Genomic DNA, 22,845 nt, shown 5'->3' with positions numbered 1-22,845 from the left:
CAAGCATATCATCAACATATAAACATAAAACAATGTAGTTGTTATCATCCAACCTCTTTAAATAAACACAATGATCTAACTGACACCTGCTATATCCATGCTCATACATAAACCCTGTCAAATTTTAGATACCATTGTCGAGGTGCTTGTTTCAAGCCATATAAACTTTTATTCAATCTGCACACTAAGTTCTCCTTACCTTTGACCTTAAATCCCTGTGGCTGTGCCATATATATCTCTTTATCCAAATCACCATGAAGGAAGACTATTTTAACATCAAGTTGCTCCAAATGCAAATCTTCAGTAGCCACAATACTCAAAACAGTACGAATAGAAGTCATTTTAACAATTGAAGAGAATATCTCATCAAAATCAATGCCCTTTTTCTGTGCAAATCCTTTTATCACTAACTTGCTTTAAATCGTTTCTTAACTCCATCATTTTCTTTCAACCTGTAAACTCATTTATTCTGTAAAGCCCTTTTATCTGCAGACAACTTGCATAAATCCCATGTCTTATTTTTCAGCAAAGACATTTCTTCTTTCATTGTAGACTCCCACTGAATCTTTTTATCCACCTGGACAACTACATTTGGGTTCACTAGCATCAGTAAGTAAAATAGAGTACAAAGAAGGAGAAAATCTTTCTGGAGGTCTACTTAGCCTTGTTGACTGCCTAACATTCACTAGGGTGTGTGGTATTTGTTGTTGCGGTTGTTGCACATCACGAGGAACTGTTGAAACATCATCTTTTGGAGTATCATCCAACACTACATTATCATTTTCTTTCTTTTCATGTTGTTACAATAGATCTTTGTACAACACTTTCTCATTGAATATGACATCCCTGCTTCTTACAATTTCATGATTTTCAAAATCCCTTAGCCTATAACCAAATTCATCAACGCCATATCCAACAAATACACATTTTTTTGACTTAGCTTCCAACTTGGTTCTATTTTTAGAATCTATATGAGCAAATGCTTCACAACTGAAGGTTTTGAGAAAAAAATAACTCACCTTACCAGTCCATGCTTTCTCTGAAATACCACAATCCAAAGGAGCAGAGGGACCTCTATTAATTAAATATACAACAACATTGACAGCCTCTGCCCACATGTTTAAGGGCAACTTTGCATGCAACCTCATGCTCCTTGCACGCTCCATTATAATCCTGTTCATGCGTTCAACCACTCCATTTTCCTGTGGAGTCTTTGGAACAGTTTTCTATCTATGAATACCATTAGTGGAGGAATAATTTTCAAATTCATGACTGTATTACTCACCACCATTATTAGATCTAAGACATCTTAATTTCTTTCTAGTCTCATTTTCAACCAAGCATTTCCATTTCTTAAAAGTTTAAAATACATCAAATTTTTGTTTAAGGAAATAAACCCATACTTTCCTATTTGCATCATCAATAAATGTAACGTAATAATGAAAGCCACCAAAGGAAGATACCTGAGTCGGTCCCCATACATCTGTATGCACAAACTCTAATTTCTCATTTTTCTTTTCCTTTCCACTCTTCACAAAACTCACTCCCTTTTGTTTTCAATACACACAACTTTCACATAAATCCATATTAACATATTTTAGACCTAGTAAATCTTTTTTTGAATGAAGTACTTTTATACCTTTCTCACTCATGTGCCCAAGTCTGTGGTGCCATAGCGCTATATCAGAATCTACAGCAATAGTTTGTTGTCCCTGCTTAACTGCAACAATTGTTCTTGAACATTCATTTTTCTCTGAAACAATCAGAGTAAAAGGAACAATATGACCTGTACAAAGATATAAGGTGCCTACTTTCACACCTTTTGCTACTACAAGGGAACCTTTGAAGCCTTTCAATTTTTATCATTAAAAGTAACTACACAACCCTCATCACCAAGTTGCCCCGCTGAAATTAAAGTCCCACTGAACCTTGGAACATGTCTTACCTTGTGTAGTAGCCAATGATTCCCATTCTGCAATTTACTCTTTTCCCTCAGACATAATCAATAAAATAACCTCTATGGGGTGTAGCATGAAATGAAGCACCATAATTTAAAACCCATGAATCATCAATACTTTCTAAAGAAAGAAGCAAAGCATCCTCTTCTGATTTGTTACTTACTACATTTGCCTCCTTGTTCCCTTCTGGTTTATCTCCTTCATTGTTCTTTCAAGTCCAACAATCTTTCTTCTTATGACTTGGTTGACCACAATACTAGCAATCTCTTGGTTCTCTAGATTGAGACCTCTTTCCCTTTGACTTTCCTCTTGATTTCCCACGATTTCTAGAATTGTTTCCTTTTTTAGTTGTTCTACCTCTGCTTTGTGCGTTCAAAGCACTTCCTGATGTAGATCCTCCTGAAGTTTTCCTACAAGACACTAATCACATCATCAAATTTTAGGGTATTAGATCCAGAAACATAATTACTCACAGCCATTACCAAGCCATTCCATCTTTTAGGCAAAGAACACAAAATCAAGAGAGCCCTAATTTCTTCATCAAAATCAATACCCATAGAAGATAACTGACTAGTAATAGTATTAAACTCATTTAAATGATCTGCAACAGATTTACCTTCTGTCATCTTTATATTAAATAAACGCTTCATGAGATACCTTGTTTGAAGTGGAGGGCTTTTCATACAGTTTCGCTAGGGTTTGCATCAATTTTTCCATCGTTTTCGCTTTTGTAATATTAAATGTCACTGATGGTGCCAAGCATAATTTAATGCTTCCAAGTGCCTTTCTGTCTAAAATCTCCCAGTCCTCATCTGTCATAGTTCCTTGTTTTTTGGATTTTCCTTCCAACAGCTTCTATAAGTCCTTCTGAGAAAGATAGTCCTCCATTTGCATTTTTCATAATTGAAAGTTTTGCCCATTAAACTTCTCCACCTTTAGCTTACCATCATCTGCCATCGCTCCCACTCAACCGTGAGATTTGTTAGGATTAACCTTAGACAAATAATAGATATATGCAGATATAACCAATATTAGAAAATAATAGATTGTATAGAAGAGAACACAAGACACCAAGATTTAACGTGGTTCACCCAATCCTTGGGCTACATCCACCAACAACAAGTCCTATATTATTATTATCCAATGGTTACAATCCACAATCCCTTACAGCTCAATATCGCACCAAGAAGCTATAATATCATCATTACATTTTGAAATCCCTAACTCTAAGCTTTTTTATACAAGCTTTTGCTGCTTACAAAATTAGGGCTAGAATAATTCGTCCAATAGGAAAAATAGCAGCCTTATACAATATAAGGTCATTTTTGGCTTCAAGGGCATTGCCCCCTAAAACCCTTGCAGGGGTGTTGCCCCTCGACCCCACCCTGTACTGTGACAAGGAGCGCACTTGGGGCACTACCCCTTCACCTTGTCTTGGGGGTGCTGCCCCCAAACCCTCGTATAAATAATATGGGGAGGAAACTGCGTCGAATAAACCTTTGAGTCTAATTAGGCTCCACATCACAACAGGTTGTAGGGTGTTGTTAATTGGCACTTAATGCCATGTTGATCATAGAAATGGGAGAATGCAGAGGAACAAAACTTACCCCCAATGTCGGTTCCAAGAGTAATAATATCTTGATCAAACTCTTTTTCGACAAATGATTTGAACTTTTGAAATACAACAAACACCTCATTTTTGACAAATGAAATACACCCAAATTTTATGACTGAAATCATCAACAAAAAGTAAAATATACTTGGACCTAGTAAATGATAGGTCCACAAACATCAACATGGACCAATTGTAGTACCTTAGTCCCTCTCTAGGAGTTGCCATCCGAAAAAGGAGAGCCATGTTGCTTCCCAACCTGACATGCTATGGGAACTACAAGATTCCTAGTTTGAATTGTCAGCAGTCCAATGACAAAATCTGCTCAAACGAGTTGAGAAAGATGGTACACATTCAAGTGCCCATACTGCTGATGCTAGAGTGTACTAATAGAGGAGCAATGGGTGTGTCATAGTGAGCTCCTGAGAATCCCTCGAGTCAACAAGTCTGGAAAGGCCATGATCTTCAACACAAAAACAACAACTATGGATTGAGTTTCCCAGTTGATGATACTGTAATGATTTGAACTGGAGGTTATATCAAGCCAAGGAGCATGTGTGGAACATGGTACACATCAAGGAAAATCAGTTTCCTTCCTTTAGATTGAATCTAGATATTGCCTTTGCCTACAAAAGTGTACTCTTCTCCACCAAAGACAAATGAATTTGAGAATTGATGGAAGTGTGTGAACTAATCCCGACCATGAGTGAACTGGTGAGAGGCACTTGAATCAATTTACACGACATAGGATTTTATATGATCTACAAGTGTTTTAGCCATGAAGGCATAAAAGGTAGATTCACATTGCTCAGAGTGCTTCGCAACTTGTGCTGGTTGTGAACTAGGTTGCTTGGCTTGAGCATCCAAGCGTTTCCCACACGCTAACTTCATGTGACCAAATTTGTGGCAGTAGTTGCATTGAATATTTTTCTTGGGCCTTCTAACAATTGAGCAGAGGGATTCTGCTGAGAAGACTAAGAGAACTAATAGTTTCCTATGGATTTAGTTGAGAAGGCTTACGTGTTTGAAGATGAGCTGGTACCACTACCGAATTGTTGTTTCGAGCAATCTTGCTGGAGAAGCATTATATAGAGATCGGAAAAATAAAACATCAGAATCAGTGGAGGCAATGTTGAGAGTCTCAATAAAGTGCTCATAGGAAGATGGAAGACTCTTTAGCGTTATTACCACTATGTCTTCTTCCATTTTGCATCCAGTGACTTCCAACTGAATTCAAATATCCTTGATTTTACTGAGAAGGTCTTAAGGGATACCTGATCATCCATCATGTCTATCATGATTGAGAAGAGCATTTTCTTCAGGAAGAATGCAGGATTCTTATATGAGGTTTCATGCAGACTTTTTAGATGACTGCTAATTTTTGTCTCTGTTTTACTAGAAGGAGCTTGTGAGAGCTGATCATCAGTGACAAAAAGTTCAATGAGTAAGAAAGCTTCTCGATTCTGCTCATCACATTCATTTTTCTCTTTGGCTGCTTCCTCAAGTTGATTAGTTATGCCCAACACAATTTTGTTGAGATGTATGCACTCAAGAATCACTATCTTTTAGCTGTTTCCAGGCATTGTAGTTCTTGCCATTGAATTTTTGACTGCCTTCCAATTAAATGTTGGTCAAAGATGCCATTGGACGCTTTCAAGGCACGAAAAATGAGAAACCTAGATGGTTGAATGCACAAATTTGAATGTGCTGATTACAGAGGTAGGTACAATCATAGATAACAATGTGAGCTGTTCAACACAAAAATTGAGGCACAAAAATGAGACTCAGAAAATTGAAAGACAACCTAGTTGAGGTCTCAAAAAACCCACCAAGATTCTATAAACAAAATAAAATATTGGCTGGCACAATATTTAAGGCATGAAAATTGAGAGACCTAGAAAATTCTGATGATAAGCTAGTTGGGATCTTGAAAAATCCACCAAAAACATGTTGCCTTAATTAGGGATGGGTGGACAAAGTAGAAGTTTCGAAGGAAACCCAAGTCGTCTGGCTGGAGGGTCAGCTATTCAGTTAGAACAACAAAAAAATGGCAGAAATAAAGCCTGGGACATGAAGATACTTCCCACAGACAGCCCAAAATCATGATTAAGCAAAAAAGCAACCACCTAGAGCAATGAAAATGTGCAGGAAAGGCACGATTGAGTACATGCATTGGAAAAAACAAACACATCGTGCGATTTTGACTGATAAAAAAATGCGGACAAGGTTGAGTTCTGAGATTGGTTAAGATTTGAACGACCATGATAATGGTCATTTTGAACCAGAAAAAAGTGAGTAAGAGGCCACCAAAGACTCTCGACATTGAAGGAGAAAGGGCTGCCAATGATAATGGAGGCAAAAAATCCACGAAAATCAGAGAAAACTTTAGGCATGGGAGATATGCAGATGCTGTTTGACAATTGTTTGATCTTGATATGCAATGATGAATACCCTACATGGGTGTTGCAAGAACTCGTGAAAAACATATCACAATGAAGAACAAACCCCCAAAAGAGTTCAATAAATTTAGATCAGAAAACTTTTATTGAAGAAATTAGAAAAAATTTCAAATATAATCTGCTCTGGTACCATGTTACACACGTAAATGGTAGAATAATCGAATGATTATTAACAAGAAAGAGTTGTTCTTATAGAGTTTACAATCAAGATGTTTCTGAATAGAAACATATAAATAATAGAAAGAATCTATTATACAAGATGTTTACAATATGTAGAAGTGACCATTAAAATAGAAATAGAATAACGTAGGAGATATTTTTTTTATACATACAGCTATCACGATATCGTTTTTTGCTGCTGCTATGATACTGCCATTATATATCTAATAGTCTTTTTAATGTTATGAATGATTTTGTTTTAAACATCATAAAAAAATGCCTTGCCATCAGGGACATCTGGTCAACTGTGAGATGGTTGGGGGACATATCAGATGTCTCTGACCATATTGGCAATGGCCGGACACTTCCTCGGTATTTCCTATTTATGCAAAACATTTCAGAAATGTTTTGAAGATTTGAAATGGTGACGGCTAGGGATTACACCATTGGGCATGGGGCTGGGGGTTTTGAGGGCCAGGGATGTGACCCCATGAACACATCTAGCTATTTTTCTATGTATTGTATGGCCAAACCCAGCTGTACTGAACCTGGAATTTTTTCTTTTCTGCAAACGCAAACGTCAAAACTGAACCTGAACCAACAACGTAGGTTCGAGGTTTCTCTGGCTATACTGAATATTTCCTTGTAAACTATTTGGTTGAAGAGGTCTTTTGACTAAGGAATGATAACGTTGCATAGGAGTTATGACAACTATGCTAATATTGAATTTGTGCAGTAATCTGTGCTTGAAAGATAAATTTTCTGCTGTGCATAAATTTCTGATCTTTCTTTACCATTAATCATCTCTAGTATAGAATATTTTAACCATCTCTAAAATAGAATATTTCAGTAACTCTTATTAAAATGACAAATCCTGTTGATGTTACCCTGGTGAGTTGTTTGGATTTTGGGGAATTGAAATGTGCACCGGTTATTTTTGAAAGGGTGTCTTTTGTAGGTTTGCAGGATGTTTTTGAAATTTTTGTCAATTCGTGATTAGTTTTATAGAGTTATAGTAGGTTCAGTAGTTTGGTAAAAAGTGCATATATTCTGGAATTGAACGACACTGGCCTTGGTTATCAATGAGCTTGCTTTGTTTGAGTTTATGGCTGTGAATGAACATTGACTATTTGAAGACTTGAAAATGTGGATGAATATTTTGTCCTTTGGAATGTGGCAAGGCAGATGCAAGATGAGGTAATAGCTGCTGATGCACAGAGACTCCAAGCAACACAAACAAACGTTAAGATGGTATACTTCATTATTTGATTTTTTATGTATTTGTGTTTTTCCTGAACATTTTATCAAGATAGTCACCTTAAGAATGGACTGTGCCTGTTATTTGCAGCTAGAACGACATTTTCAAGTCGACACTCTGACCTGGATTCAAAGATTGAAGCAAAAGGAAAAAGAATTACAGCGGCGCCTCTTAAGGGTAATATTTTTTATTATCTTCTACCAATTTACTAATATATTGCATGCATTGAACTGCAATATATTAAAATTATGGGACATGCAGCTTTTCAGTTACTCATGAATTTCATAGTACCATAGTAAAATCTTGTTAATTTCAATAGCATTTCAGAATATCAATTGTCTTCATAAGGAAGCTGCTTATTAAATGTAAAATATAATTCATTTATTGAAATAAGATCCAGGTATGAGGCATTCTGGTAAAATTTCTCGAGCCATCATCTTCAGTGGTAATCTTACTAAACACACTGCTGTGTCTAATGAAACCGCTAGGGAAGTTCCAATTTCAGAGTACTCTCTACAAGTGATGATGACAATTTGGCTGAGTATTGGGTGTGCCAAAATTTAGTGATTTTTGCGCAAGTTTCGACAAAAGATATTTCAGTTGATAGGGAATTGAAATAAAAGGATTTGTTTCCTTATTTTCCTGGTCAATGGCTACCTAAAGCTTATTCACATATTTCTTTCTTGCATTACTGTTTCAAGCTTCACATATTGCTTCTAGATAATATCAATCTTCCATGAACACACATCCTTGCCCCTGGAGCCTGCGTGCCTGTCCCTCTTGCCATTTTGGGGATGATAAGACATTGGGGGATGCCCCCTTGCCACCCCTTTCACTTGAGAAATCGTAGGAAATGCTGGAAATGCCCCCTCTCTGCACAGGGACACTTAGACAGCTTAGGCACATCTCACTCAAATTAAAAGCAATGGTAGATTCATTAAAAAAAAAAATCTTTTGATTCCAAAGTGGCGTGGGAGTTCCGCATGTCTTCCCATGCCACTCTAAAACCCTAATTGGCCCTAACAGCAACACACTAAAATGGCAAACTTGAAACTTCATCATCATTTTCATCTGCTGAGTTTTGTTCGTGCACTCAGAAATTTGCTCCTTGCTGTGAGAGTTTGGTCCTTGGATAAAAGTTAGGACTGATTTAGTGGAGCGATTGGGCTGATTTTCCTTTTTGCTTCAAGTCTGAAACAATTTATCAGCTGCAAATTTGAAGCTATAACTAAGGTATGTCCTTTTTCCTAGTTTTCTAAGATTTTATTTTGTTAGTAAGTTTGTAAAATGACAAATATTTTCATTGATTTGGTTTTAGACTTTCAATCACTAAAAACACATTAGAAAATGAGCAGCAGCAGCAGCAGCGACAGTCATGGGGGTAGTGAAAGTGTAACTGAAGAGAACACAATATCAGTAGGCCCTTCTACATTTGAAAATCCAATCCCAATTCCTATTCCAATAGACCGTTATGCATGCCCTTCACCCTCTCTTCATAAATGTGCAAAAGGCCCTCTCAACCCCTAGAAACCATTACTTCAGGTTCCCACAAATGTGACCTCCAATAAGGCTAAAAATGTGGAGGGCAATAGGAAATGGCTTTGTCATGGTTGCAACACTTGTTACTATGGGATATCTACTAGGGTTAGAGTCCATCTATTGGGTGAGAGTGGACATGGTGTAAAAGTTTTTAAGGAAATAGCATTAGATCAACATGTTGAAATGGCAAAATTGGTTGGAGTGGTTGAGGTCAAAATCATTGGTACAACTCACAATAAGAACAATCATCTACTGATTTGCATGCCTGTTGAAATGTATCAGTTGGAGGGAATTGTGATAGAGCAGTGGTACTTGTGGATGTGTCCCCAACCTAAAACCCCCTGTCACTGTACCAGGGAGGTTTCCAAGAAGGAGGGGTGGGGGGAGGGCGGGTTGCAGGGGTGGGACAGCTTGGGGAGGCCTTGGAAACTGGGGATGTCAGCCAAAATTTGTGGTAAGGGTCGTACGTCTCAGGGATGGCCAGGAACACCTTAGCTGCCCTCGACTGTCCTCAACGGAGATGAGCTTCGACAGTTAAAAAAATACATGAATAGTTGATAAATCCTATGTGCCCCCCACCCCACCCCCACACATCCGATTTGCCAAAAAAGGCTAAAAGGCATTGTTTTATATTTTATTTGCTTGAGCTCTCATAGCAGCAAAGAGGGTTTGAAGGAGCAGCAGCAAAGGGTTTGAAAGAAGGGCAGAGCGCAACTGTTCAAGTGATAAAAAGAAGCAAGAGCTTGGAAGAGTTGAGTGACATCCTTCCATGCTTTTATTTTTCACTTTTTCTCAAAGTTTGAAGCTTGAAAAAGTCTGATTTTTTTTTTTTCAATTTTCTGCATTGTTATCACTATTACTATTTATTGTTCGATCTCAAAGCAAATCAAAATCAGCCGCAGGAGTAGTACCAGTGAGGATGAATTGGGAATGGGTGGTGAAAATAATCATGAGGCTAGTAGTGGGTGATGACTTTTTGAAGTGCTCTTCAATAATCGTGATTAAATATGCTAATGGCTCTCTCAATAAGAAAATTCTTCTTCTCCAAATTGTTACTTCTAGGTATCAAAAGGAAAAAATATCAGGGGGGACTAGAGTGTGTGATTGTCAAGTTTGTTTGGATGACTTTAGGGGCAGCTATATAAGGGTGGAGTCTCAACGTTTGGCTATTGCATGGCATGGGTTATAACTTGTCTAGATTTAATTGAAGAGTAGAGATTAGAGTGCCATAAATTGCACATGGAGGCTGAAATGGGGAAATAAGGTTTGGCAATGCCAACACTTTTTTCAAGTGCACAATCATCTAGACCATTGTCATCCATTATTGGTACTAGTCCTATTGATACAAGAGGAAAGAGGAAGGCGAGTGGTGGTGAGAAAGGAGGAAATATTGAAAGTATTTTTAATGCACAAGCATGGGAAGCTACAAAGTCATCCATTACTAAATTCTTTTTTATTAATGTTATTCACATTTAATGTGTGGTCCATTCCTCTTATTTCAAATAAATGGTGAAAGATATAGCCACAATGGGTCCCTCACACACACCCCCTAGTGATCATAAGCTATGGACTACTCTCGTGTACAAAGAGTACCCAAGGTTAATGTTTTGTTGGAGGATATGAGAGGGACTTGGGTGAGGACAAGGTGCTCTATTGTGATGGATGGGTGGACTAGTGTTAGACATCGACGAGTCATCACTAATAAATATCATTGTTACAACCCCTGTTGGTTCTTATTTTTCGAAAGCCGTAGATTGTTGAAGGAGGCGTAACGATGTAGAGTTCAGTATACCATTTTGAGAGATATCATAGAGGAGATTGGGCCTCTTAATGTTGCACAGGTGATCACAAATTTGACATTTGCGCAAAACACTTGGTTTGATGGTGGAGGGTGTGTGCTGGCACATCTTTTGGACTCCTTCTGTTCATGCATTGAACAATACATTGAAAGACATGGAAGATGTATTGGATGAAGCAAGTGGTGTTAAAAGCTAGAGAGTTTCAAATGTTCATTTGTGACCACGACACCTCACTTGCTCTTTTTAGGTCCTCTACAAAGAAGTTCCTCAAACCAACTAAGACAAGTTATGCCAATTACATTATTTTATGAAATTAATAAATTATTTAAATTATTGTTACATGTGTTTTCCAATTACACTGAGCCTTATATATATTAAAGATATTCCACTTACTACATCTTGATGGAGAGAATACTTGAGGTGCACTACATCTTTTGATGGAGAGAATGTTCGATGTGCATGAGCCTCTACAATTGAGGGTGGTGAATCCATAGTGGACTCGATTGTTTGATGCTAACTTTGTTGAAGGAAGTTTGGTCAAGCAAAAGATCCTTGATGACAATTGGTGGACCACAATGAGGTAAGTTACTAAGGTTATATAAAATTAAATATCAATAGTTAGATGGTTGATTCCCATATCAAATTTCTGATTATAAATTTATAATTCTTTCAAACTTATGTTTGCACTTTGCAGATATTTGTGCACTCTCATCTCACCCATTGTAGATGTCATTAGATACAATGATACAAACCCTTCTAGTGTTGGAGAGATATATGAGAGTTTTGATAGTATGCTCGGGAAGATAAAGAAACAAATTTCGTTGAAGGGTACTACTTTGGGGTTATATGGGCAACATATTAGGCCCATTATGATGCAAAGGTGGAACAAAATGAATAGTCCCCTTGATATGGCATCCTATACTCTAAATCTCAAATGGTATGCAAATATGGATGGAAGAATGCGTCCATGTGATGATTTAGAGATGTTAGAAGGGCTCACACAAGCCACTGATACGATGTTTCCAGAGGAGGCGGCTTTCGTACTTCACACATAAATACTTGACTTAACAAAAATTCATGGCTCAACATTGAGTAAATTATAAACAAGGTTGGATGGAGTCATACTAGTACAGAGAGATCCTATTCGATGGTGGATATGGCATGGGAGGGATAAACTACAATTAAAGATGCTTGCGTCTTGCCTCCTTGCACAGGTTGCTAGTTCCTCTTCTATAGAGATGTATTTGTCTACATATTCCTTTATCCTCTCGGTCAAGAGGAATAGGCTTATCTCTAGACGAGCAAAGAAGCTAGTGCTTGGGCATAATGCTCTTTGTCTTTAGGATTGTCAAACACCAGAGTATAGGCAAATTCCAACATTCGGGTTGGATATTGATCCTGAAAATGTGGCCTTGGTTGATGAGTAAGAGACACCATTGGGATTTGTTGGGGTTCTATTGGATGAGGATGTGCTTGTAGTAGAGCATGACAATGGCCATGACTTAGATGACTCCGATTTTGATGCGTTGTTGGTAGAAGGTGAATAGGAGAAGCAATGTGCTTTGGTTTTTGGTATTTTTCTTTTTATATTGAGCGTGAAACTATATGTCAACAGTTTAGCCTTTGGGCATTATTTATGCGAAACTTGTTTTTGGTTATCACATGCATATTGACTATGAATTCCAAACTATGAATGAACATTGAATAGTTGACTGCTTAGTATTTAGTATTGAAAAAATGAAATGGTGTATGTTAAGGTTCTATGATGTTTATATAGAATGCTTTATACATATTTTCATATGAATGTAAAGCATATCTGACATTTTCCTATATATTTAAAATTTTCCCTATATTTAATATAGTTGTCCCCTTACCGTCCCCAAACTTGGCAAAAAACACTTGTCATCCTAGAAACTTTTCCCATCCCGTCTCTGTCCCAAAACCTTGGTAATACTTGATGAATATTGTCATTGATGTCAAGATGGTAATATGAAGCATTTAACAAAATGCAAATCTATCCATCTATCTATATCTAGAAAGCAATATTGAGAAGTAACAAAGGTAAGTAGATCAAAGAAAAGTGACTTTCAGATTTGTCATTACAGAAACTCTTAGTATGGATGTTGTGGAATAAGAAACAAAACAACAAGAGTCAAGGAATAGATTATCCATCAAATTTTTATGCATGGATGTCATATAGCTAAAACTGTATGTGATGTTACATAGAGCAGCAGTAATTAACTGGAACGTTTCTAGCAGATTGAATGATGGTACAAAGGCATTACTTAATGGTTATTGGTGGGATAACCTTGGGCAATATAACAGCAAAGAACAAGCCCGATGAAAGGATGCAGTCTACAGGAAGTCTATATTGCAAAGTACAGAAACTTTATAGGACAGAGATATTATTGAAGAAAAGTACACAGACCAATGGTGGTCACAGCAGCATAATACCCAGCGACCAAATAACATTTGTAGTTAAACAAGTTGGATCAGTGGTGGATGTGAAGTTTACATCATCCTAAAGAAGACAACTTAATCAGAAACATATATTCAGACATAGATAATGGCAAAATGTTCCAGGTCATTGCCAGAGGCAATTCAAAGATGATGAGCTTATGAATCGTGCCACATCATTAGAAAGAAACAATTTGCTATCAGATATCAAGAATAAAAAAGCACAATGGTTTTAAGATAACATATGATGCAGCAAACGTAAACATAAACAAGGACACATGTCCTCATCCTCACCGTAAACCTCCAGACTCAGAAGATATGGACGCATAAGAAGATGAATATCCTACGTGTCAGATTGAGTCAAATATATATTTTGGCTTTACATGAGGTTTCCAGGAAGACATACGATGGAAATACAGTTAAGATGTATTTTAACGTGAATAGGCAAATCAACAATGGCAAAGACTCTGTTTTCAGATTTGTAAAAGATATACAATATAGAATCATTGATTGCTTTTAGAATACAAGTGTGATGGACTACAAAAAGAAGTGCAGAGCGATCTGCCAGCTCTTTGGATGACAAAGGTAGTGTCGATTATGATATCCAGACCATGGAGCGAAAATGATGAATGGACGAATTCCTCCATCAAACTACACATCAACGGTTTGTAAACTGTATGAATATGCGACAACAAGAACCTGATACAAGTCAAAGTTTTATAAAGCACAAAAATGAATTCATAATTTCAGCGAGAGACATGGCAAGAAAGATGATCAAATATGATTGTACTAAATAAATAGTTTGACAAATCACCGCACGACTATGCACAAAGCCTGATATTTGTTTTAATAATATATGCAGAAGATATCTGAATCCCTTATGGAGTACAAGTTACAATATTATTAAACAAAGACATGCTCGATAATTATATTTTGTTATTAAAATGCTCCTTAATACAAAATGATAAGATGAGGATTAATAATCTCAGTATATGGTGTGATTGAAAGAAGTGGTGCAAGTTGAAATAAGGGTCCTATTAGGATGTTTGGCAATATATAAAAATAATAAAATAAATAATAGTTTAATATAAAAAGAGGGGTAAACGCTTTGACTTGGAGCTATGAACCAATGAGGCCACAAACGAGGGACCTCATCCCCTTGAGATTTGAACCTTGATGGCAAGGATAACAACGCAACAACTTGACCATCACAACATGCCACTATTGGCAATAAAATAAATATTAGTTATTCATTTGAACAGATGTGATTTTTGAATTTAAAAGGTCACATTCCCTTACCACCAAGAGTCACATCATTTCCTTGGAATGAAATTATATAAATAGAAGATGTATCATTTACAAGAAATAAAGTAAGCGATGAATGGAGATGTAAGCGATTGAGAGAAGAATAAAAGTGTGAATAGAAGTGAGTGAGATGAATAAGAGATAGAAAGAAAAATAAATGAAGCGCTTGACAAAGTATAGTGCCGTGAAGTATGAGCGGATATTAAAAAATAAAATGAAGAAATATTAGTAAGGGTGCAAAATATAAAAATACACATATATTCATATTTTAAAATCTGAATGTGTGTGTCTATATATATATATAGAAAGAGAGAGCTGAGGTTGAATAGATAATCAGATTTTTATCTGATATTAAATATTTATAAGGATATAAGAGGTGTTTGGCTGACTTTGAAGTTACAGCTACATAGTGTCCATCATCAGTTGAAGATAGCAACATCACAAAGGTGGAAAAGAAGTTTGTGTGCAGTGGGTTGGTGCTCACAAAGACAGCAGTGGGGTTTGGTGCTTCTAATAGGTTGGAGCCTACGAAGTGTGAGAGTTGGAGCTTCCAGTGAGTTGGTGCTCATAAACAGAGAGGTTGGGACCTCTAGTAGGTCGAAGTCTACAATACATTGTAAAAGAACAAGTTTATATATAAAGCAATTATTTGTCGTGGTTTTCTCCCACATTGGGTTTCCACATAAATCTTGTGTTATTGTGTTTATGTGCATAATTGTTGATTTCAGTATTTGAAGTTATTGTTTGGATAAAGTTTTAAATTGGCAAAGTTATTATTATACTGATTCACCCCCCCTCTCAATATAATTGTGTGCTTTTCAATGTGATAGTGGGAAGAGGAAGGCCATTGTGCATGACACAAATACAGTGATAGTGTTAATGAATATGCAAAAACACGAGTTAGCTGACAATTCAATGGTCAAACTTCTTTATTCACACACTATTTATTTTCATTCGGCAAGATCATCTTATTTCACGCTTTTTTAAGAGATGCATTGACAATTGGATTTCTTGATGTGGGTTTTGTGACCACTCCAACATACAAAATAAAACATGAAGTGTGCTATACTCTCTTAAATAATGTAAGTTTAAATGCTAAACAATTTAACAAATATGTGATCAAATAAAGTAAGCCCGAGGTTTACAATGTGTACTTGCAACTTTACGTTGGATACAAGTCAGTTAATGATGCGATATGTTGGTAATCACGAATGGGACTTATGCTATTCTTTCATTAAATCTATTAGCTTCCTTCAAATGACAAATGATTTTGCAATGTAAGCTCTTCAACTAATCCTAAGAATGGTTTTGAAACAAAATATAAAAGAGTTTGAGTTCAATAATCTAATACACTTCTAATGCAAGAGATTATTGATGACTTGTGAAACCAAACCAATCCTTGCTTCAGAAAATGCAACAACTAAGCAAAGGATGATGCAATCTTCAAAAAATATGCGAATAATTTTTAAATCACTTCCACACATTAAAATCATAAAATCATAAGAGAAGCATGTTTCCCTTATCTTTTTCTTTGGTGGAAAAGTCAATGCATCTAGACATCTTGATTATGCGGAATCATTTGATTGATATAAAATTGGCAGAGTCTGCATTATTTTGCTGATCTTAAAGTGGTTTTTTATATTTCAAGCAATATCTCTTGATACTCAACTTTTGCATCTTTGAATAACTTTTATAACTTTTGTAGATTGTCCTTTGATTGTCGTGGTGGTGTGTTCCTTTGAGTGATAATCTCCCTTGACTTCCCTCCAAATTGAATTTGCCTTCATCATGTATTTTCATCTTAAACATCTCTGACTTCGATTTTTCCATGTGGTTGTTGGCTTGGATCGTTGTGCTTGCATTTTTTCCATATCTGATTTTCACTTTTGACCTTAACCTTGATCGTCAGTTTTTACTTGATAAGTCAATTGAATATTGTGAAGAGATTTCCACAATCCATAATAGTAAAGTGATGCAGCTTTCTGGATTTGATTGTGTATAGTATTTTTTGCATCAACATTTCAAATCACACTCCATGATCCATCATCAAGATGAGAGCCAGAGGAAACCATTTGAAGTTGCCCTTTTCTTGAACTTTTTGTTGAATCCTTGGAATTGTAATTACCTCCATGTTGATTTCCATGTAGCATCTTCTACTTGCAAAGTGCTTTTGGTCCATTGTCATTTTCTCTTTCAAACTTGATGCCTGAGTTGACTTTCTCCAACATATTGATGTCTTCTCTCCTCCTTGCATGGTTTGTGAAGGCTCCCCCTCCTTCATCGGATTGTCATCTTCATGTATTTGCAAAGAAAGAGAAAGCATTTGCATTGAAAGAAAAGTGCTTTTAAGATATAATCTCAAAAACCTGTATCTATTCTTCTTATAAGATCCCAACTTATGAAATTTCTGATTTTTGCACTTGTAAACCTTAAAGAAACTTTGGATCTTGGACACACAATTCTCTGTAAAAGGTAGACTTATGCTCAAAATTACTGCTATCTGCAATCAATTCCCCTTATCTCTGATTTTCTGCCCAAAGTTGCACCTATCAGATTCAAGGCACCTTAAAGTATCTTAGTTACCGGATTTGGATCCAGATCCGTGGCTGGATTTGTCTGGATTCTTCCAAGTTTATTTTTAAAAATTTTAATTTTTGATTATTTTCTTATAATCATAATGGATTTGATCCATAGATTCATACTATAAAATGATTTAGAATCATAGATTCATACTTTGAAATGATATAGTTTTAGAATTATGTATATTTCTCTTATTTTTTAGTATATATATATATACACACGCGAATCCTCCATGGATCATAAAATGGAAAAAAGAAATTATGAATCCATGGATCCGATTCACATGTCCAAATCGGATTCATTTCAGGAATCGGTAACTAAGTAAACTATCCTTGCAATTTAATTTCAAATCTGAGTTTTGCCTTTAAATTCCTTGAATTTAGTCTATATCTTCCTTATTTTGTGTCCCTTTTTAATCATATCTTTCTTTCTTTGTTTTGAAGTGTGTCCAAAGTCATAATGGGGTCTTCATTTATATCTGTCAATTTGAAGATGGTCACCATGGCATAGAGGGCCCACATGTTTTATCCTTAAATTACAATCTGATTTTTCCTTCTAGCTGACCTTGTTTGGGATCAAATTGATTGAATCCACATTAGTTTGTGCTCCTTTTAATCAGATCTGTCTTTGCTTTGTTTTGAATTGTGTCCAAGAAGGCACAATGGGGTCTTTATTTATATCTGTCAATGTGAAGATTTTCACCTTGGCATAGAGATCCCTCATGTTTTGTTCTTGAATTACAATCTGATTTTGCCTTCTAGCCAACCTTGTTTGGGATCAAATTGATTGTTGCAGACAACCTGCCTTGCTCTTACTCTGTGGGCAGAAACTCTCCTTTTAGGTGGAAATTATTCCTTGTAATGCTGGCAGGATTTACAACTTTAGCTAGAAATTGAGTGCCAGCGGGTTTTTTCATTTTAGGTGGACTTTGACCCATGGGAATGCGAGCTTGCCAAATTTCCATAAAAATACATCATAGTGGCTCGACGGATCCAAACTTTAGGTGGAAATTGAAATTTGTATTGGAAATGGCCTCTTGCCAAGGCTCACTTTAGGAGTTTAAGTCGAATCTTCATTTTCCATGGATTTTTGTTGACCTCTCATCATTCAATCCTTGTTTCCTTCACCCTTGCATGTTTAAAACCTTGAATTTCAATCTAGCTTAAGGGTGAAAATTCTACTTTCAGGTGGAAATGAAGCATGGTCAAGGTTGGACTTTGACCATTTAGGTGGAAATGGACATAAAAGGAGAGTAGAAATCTCATGTTTAGCTTAAAATGCAAACAAAAGCTAGGGACAATTGAGAAATTTACTTGGAAATGTTAAATGTTGAGCACATTTGCAATTTTCAAGTGGAAATCACATTCAAAGGGGAGCATGTTTCCAGATTTTAAGTGGAGATCAACTTTGCCATTCATCTTTTCTTATAACATTGTCTCAAAATTCCCCGTTGCTTTTCTTTGATTCACAATTTAATCTTCGTTTGCTTTGGGTTTTCGTTCACCTTCCATCCTTCTGAATTTCAAACCTTATATTCTTTCTTTACCTTCTCTCATTTGACCTTGAATTTGATCCTATTTAGGGCACAAATTCCTCTTTTAGGTGGAAATGCTCAAGTTTTTTGAGCTCAAATTCTCATTTTAGGTGGAAATGTAAGGTTGGAATTTCAAGTATAGGTGGAAATACCCTTAATAGTTCAAAATTTTGTCTTAGACTTATAATTTTTTATTTCTCATTTTTCACCCCTCGGAATCTATGTCCCCCAACAAGAAATTTCATTGCCTTAATGTTTTGTCAAATTTTATCTCTTGGCTTCATCTCCATTCTTTGTTGAATCTTTCATTTTTTGCATAGGATTGTTGGAATCAAGTTACACTGAGAGGTGAGGGGGGCAGGGAGGTGAATCAATGTTCTACACTTTTTATCAATTACTAGTCTGATGTTTTAACCATAAACCAAATGCAATAAGAATTAAATAGCATACACATAAAATATGCATCCACAACATTATGACACCTTGGTTTTTATTGTAGAAACACTATTAAGGGAAAACACGGTGAGGATAGAACCCAAAAAATGCTCTATCGAAAGTAATATGTTAGGGCATTTAGTACAAGGTGTTATGTGAAAGTATCTCTGCAAATGTACTAAGCACTGCCATTTTATTTCTATGTATTATAAATGCAGATTTGTTTGATTGTAAATATAAGAGGAGACATGTCTCTATAGTTAATCATCATTAGATAATATATTAACAATAATATATATATGACAATATCCACACACACACACACACACACACAAGTAGATATAAGAGTCTGTCTAAATGATGATTTAGCAATGACCGCAAAAGAATTATCTCTAGGTCAATTCAATCCTACTGAAGGTACAACCTTAACACTCCCTCTTAGCTAGGGAAGATTGTTATATAACACATTATGCTCTCAAGCATATGGAGAGATATCATCTCAATAAGATATTCTTAGAATGACATATTTAAGGATATCAATATATATCCATCAACTTAGATGTTATCTTTCAATATAATTCGAAGTATGATTCAACAAGAATATGTTACATCTTAGAAAGATATGTGTTATTTGATCTCCGGTGCTCCGAGACAACAAAGTAGTCTCCATTATGACAAGTATCATGATCTCCGACACATTTTGGATCAAGATGTCAAGAGCAACAAATATAGTATCGTTAATGTCATGAATCGATGCTTGATACATGAGAGGAACTATCATAACATATATAGTAATATATATAGCTCGATCCGGGCACGGTCATAAAGTGTCAAATAACATGAGATATCAGTATGTGATGATATCTGAAGTAATTCAAACTTATACATATATGTATGTATATATATTTACATATGCATGTATGTACATATACATACATATATGTGTGTTCCATATATCGATATTACATCCAACCGAAGCTATTACTTCAACACTCCCTCTTGGCAAGAGAGGATATGATCAATTTCTTAATCTCAATAATCTCATATTCGAGTTTGCATTGAAAAAATGCTTATACTTAATTATATCCTTTTAAGATTATAGACTATCTGATTTTTGGCACATTCTAGGACACAAATATAGTCGATCAGATAGTTAATCTTGATCTCATGATTTTTGGCTCAATCCAAGACTATCATGATTTATTTATTGTCATGACTTCTGACATAGTCTAGGGCAGAAAGTTAATGTAGTCTATCATGACAATGGATCAAGAATACAACACAATAACCACTAGTATCATGATTTCTGACTCATTCCAGGACAACAATTTAATGTAGTCAATCATGATACATTTTGTGAACATGATTACCAGCACATTGCGAGATAACAACTTAATGAAGTCTATCATGATAACACGGTGAAGCTATTACTAAGATCGTCGATGACCTTACAATAACGACCTCACACATATATCAAATGAAAGATTGTCACCTTTCATGACATAAATCACAACAACATCATGTAGTAACTGATATGATATTCACCATGAACCAAGTCAGAGGGTGGATCCACCATAGCTGCTCCTAGAGGGTGGAACAAGGGTTTTCACCTAAAACTTCTCCCTCAAGAAATTTCACTTCAAACTTTCCTTTTGTAGAGAACTCATTGACAAGGAATTGCACCTTTTAATTTCTCCCTTTGAAGAAAAGATCCGAGGAAGTCAGATCCTCTAGCTACTCCCTTGAAGACTCTCTTTGTCCAAGGATGCCTATGATAAACTGTCAAATTCTCTCTAAATCTGATATCAATTTTCCATCTTTCTAGTGACAAGTCCTCACTTCCTCATGATGTACACAGGGGTAGGCCCATCAAAATCATGCAATCACACACATGTATATTTAGACTCCCTCTAAATATCAATCTTTTGAGCTCCTCGTATAAGGTTATTTTTGATGAAGTACAGACTCCCTCTTGATACGAAAGGATGCTCATAATCTCAATCATTGAAGATATTTGCTTCATGAGCGTCTCTTAATCCGGCTAGACCATTAGATGACAAGTGAATTCTAGATCAAAACTTCTTTTGAAACTATTGTCTTAAGATTGAGTCTACACAATATTTGGTAGCATCTATAAGGTACCAACCTTCTTTTCTTGCAAGAACATCCCTACACATAAAAGAAAAGATCAAGGCAAATAACTCTTCTAGTAGGAATACAATAAGGAGAGAGAATATAGTAAGTAGATAAATGTAATACTCAAAGCTAACGAATACTTATTTGTGCATCCTTGATACAAGTTTCTTTTAATGAAGGTCCATATCCATCAAGCCAGAAAATGCCTCCATATAAGCACTTGTCAAACACTGGGAATGGACCATTGAATATTATTGCCCCCAACAATGTAAAATTCCCACTCTTATATTATTTGAACAATTTCGCATTACATCAATCGTGACAATCTTCTTTGTGTTCTTCTTTTGAAAGAATTGACAATGAAAACATAAGTCAATATCTTTCTTGATGTAAGTTGCTCCAATGAAGGTCATATCACCCTGGAATTAATGAAAATATCTGTGACACTCATCAATGATATCACTTGTAGGATAGTTTCTCTTATTATATGGTTAATATCAATATCACTACTACCACTGATTGAACAATTTGATATATGCTGGATGAATCGATCTTCATAATTGCACTCATTTCAATAAGGTAATTGTTGTGATATCTGATATGACTTATTGGAGTTTGATATTCAATATCTTTCTTTGGTTTGATAGTGGAAGATATTCTATAATAGCATCTTATAGTCACTTGCTATTTCTAATTCACTCCTTCAGTATATGCAATATATGTATGGAAATATCGCTTATATTGATATGTTGCTATTATGTTCTTGCAACAAAGGTGCTATCTCTAATTTTTCTTTCAAACTCTACTTAATTAAATCACATCTCACCATATGTTGCCTCTGTTAATCAAATAATTTCTGATCTGATTAACATATCATGCCCAAGATTTTCAAAGAATATCTTCCTTAAAGCAATTTGGATATTTGTTGTCCTTATGTTGATTGTTGGTTATTATTCCACGATGATGATATTCGATCAAGATTTCTCCTATTCTCATAACACACTTATGATACTTAATGAAGACTCATCAATAGCATATCTTCTAGTAAAATGCAATGATGATCATTTTTATAGCAATGAGGTGCTAATTATACTCTCTCCATTAGATGTATGTGTATCTAGATCCAATGGCTAGAAGACAACCTATTATAATTCTTCATCAAGTCATAAATATATGATGGTGGTCTCACATGGTTTTAGAGTCTCTTCTAAATTTTGGATGATCAAATTTGTATAGACTTTTATATAAAAATAATTCTTGCTGATTGCATATCAAAATTATACGAGCTGCTACACAATTCGTAAGTCGATCTCTGAAGGAATCCTCACAAGTCCCTAGATTGTAACTAGGCTATAATTCTATGTTAAGTAAAAAGATTGCTACAAATGTGCTAAGCACTGCCATTTTATTTCTGTGTATTCCAAATGCAGATTTAAATGACTTATAAATATAAGAGGAGACATGTCTCTATGGTTAATCATCATTAGAGAACATATATATATATATATATATATATATATATATATATATATATATATATATATATAAGAGTCTTTGTCTAAATGATGATTTACCAATAACCGTAAAAGAAGTATCTCCAGGTCAATTCAATCC

The 22,845-nt window shown here is 35.6% G+C and overlaps 1 protein-coding gene across 4 annotated transcripts in view; it reads left to right on the top strand.

The window, feature by feature from the left end:
* LOC149543000 (nuclear pore complex protein) overlaps positions 1–22,845 on the top strand; it is a 79,200-nt gene that overhangs the window by 34,109 nt on the left and 22,246 nt on the right. For all 4 annotated transcript variants that reach the window (XM_089797928.1, XM_089797926.1, XM_089797929.1 and 1 more), the window contains 2 exons: positions 7,374–7,439; positions 7,537–7,623. In XM_089797928.1, coding sequence (XP_089654054.1) covers positions 7,374–7,439; positions 7,537–7,623 — 153 coding nt within the window. The remainder of the gene's footprint in view (positions 1–7,373; positions 7,440–7,536; positions 7,624–22,845) is intronic.

The sequence above is a fragment of the Cupressus sempervirens genome, chromosome 8 (genome assembly GCF_028749045.1).
Source record: "Cupressus sempervirens isolate cs-2001-9-10 chromosome 8, ASM2874904v1, whole genome shotgun sequence".
NCBI lineage: Eukaryota > Viridiplantae > Streptophyta > Pinopsida > Cupressales > Cupressaceae > Cupressus > Cupressus sempervirens.
This window is presented reverse-complemented; position numbering and strand designations above follow the sequence as displayed.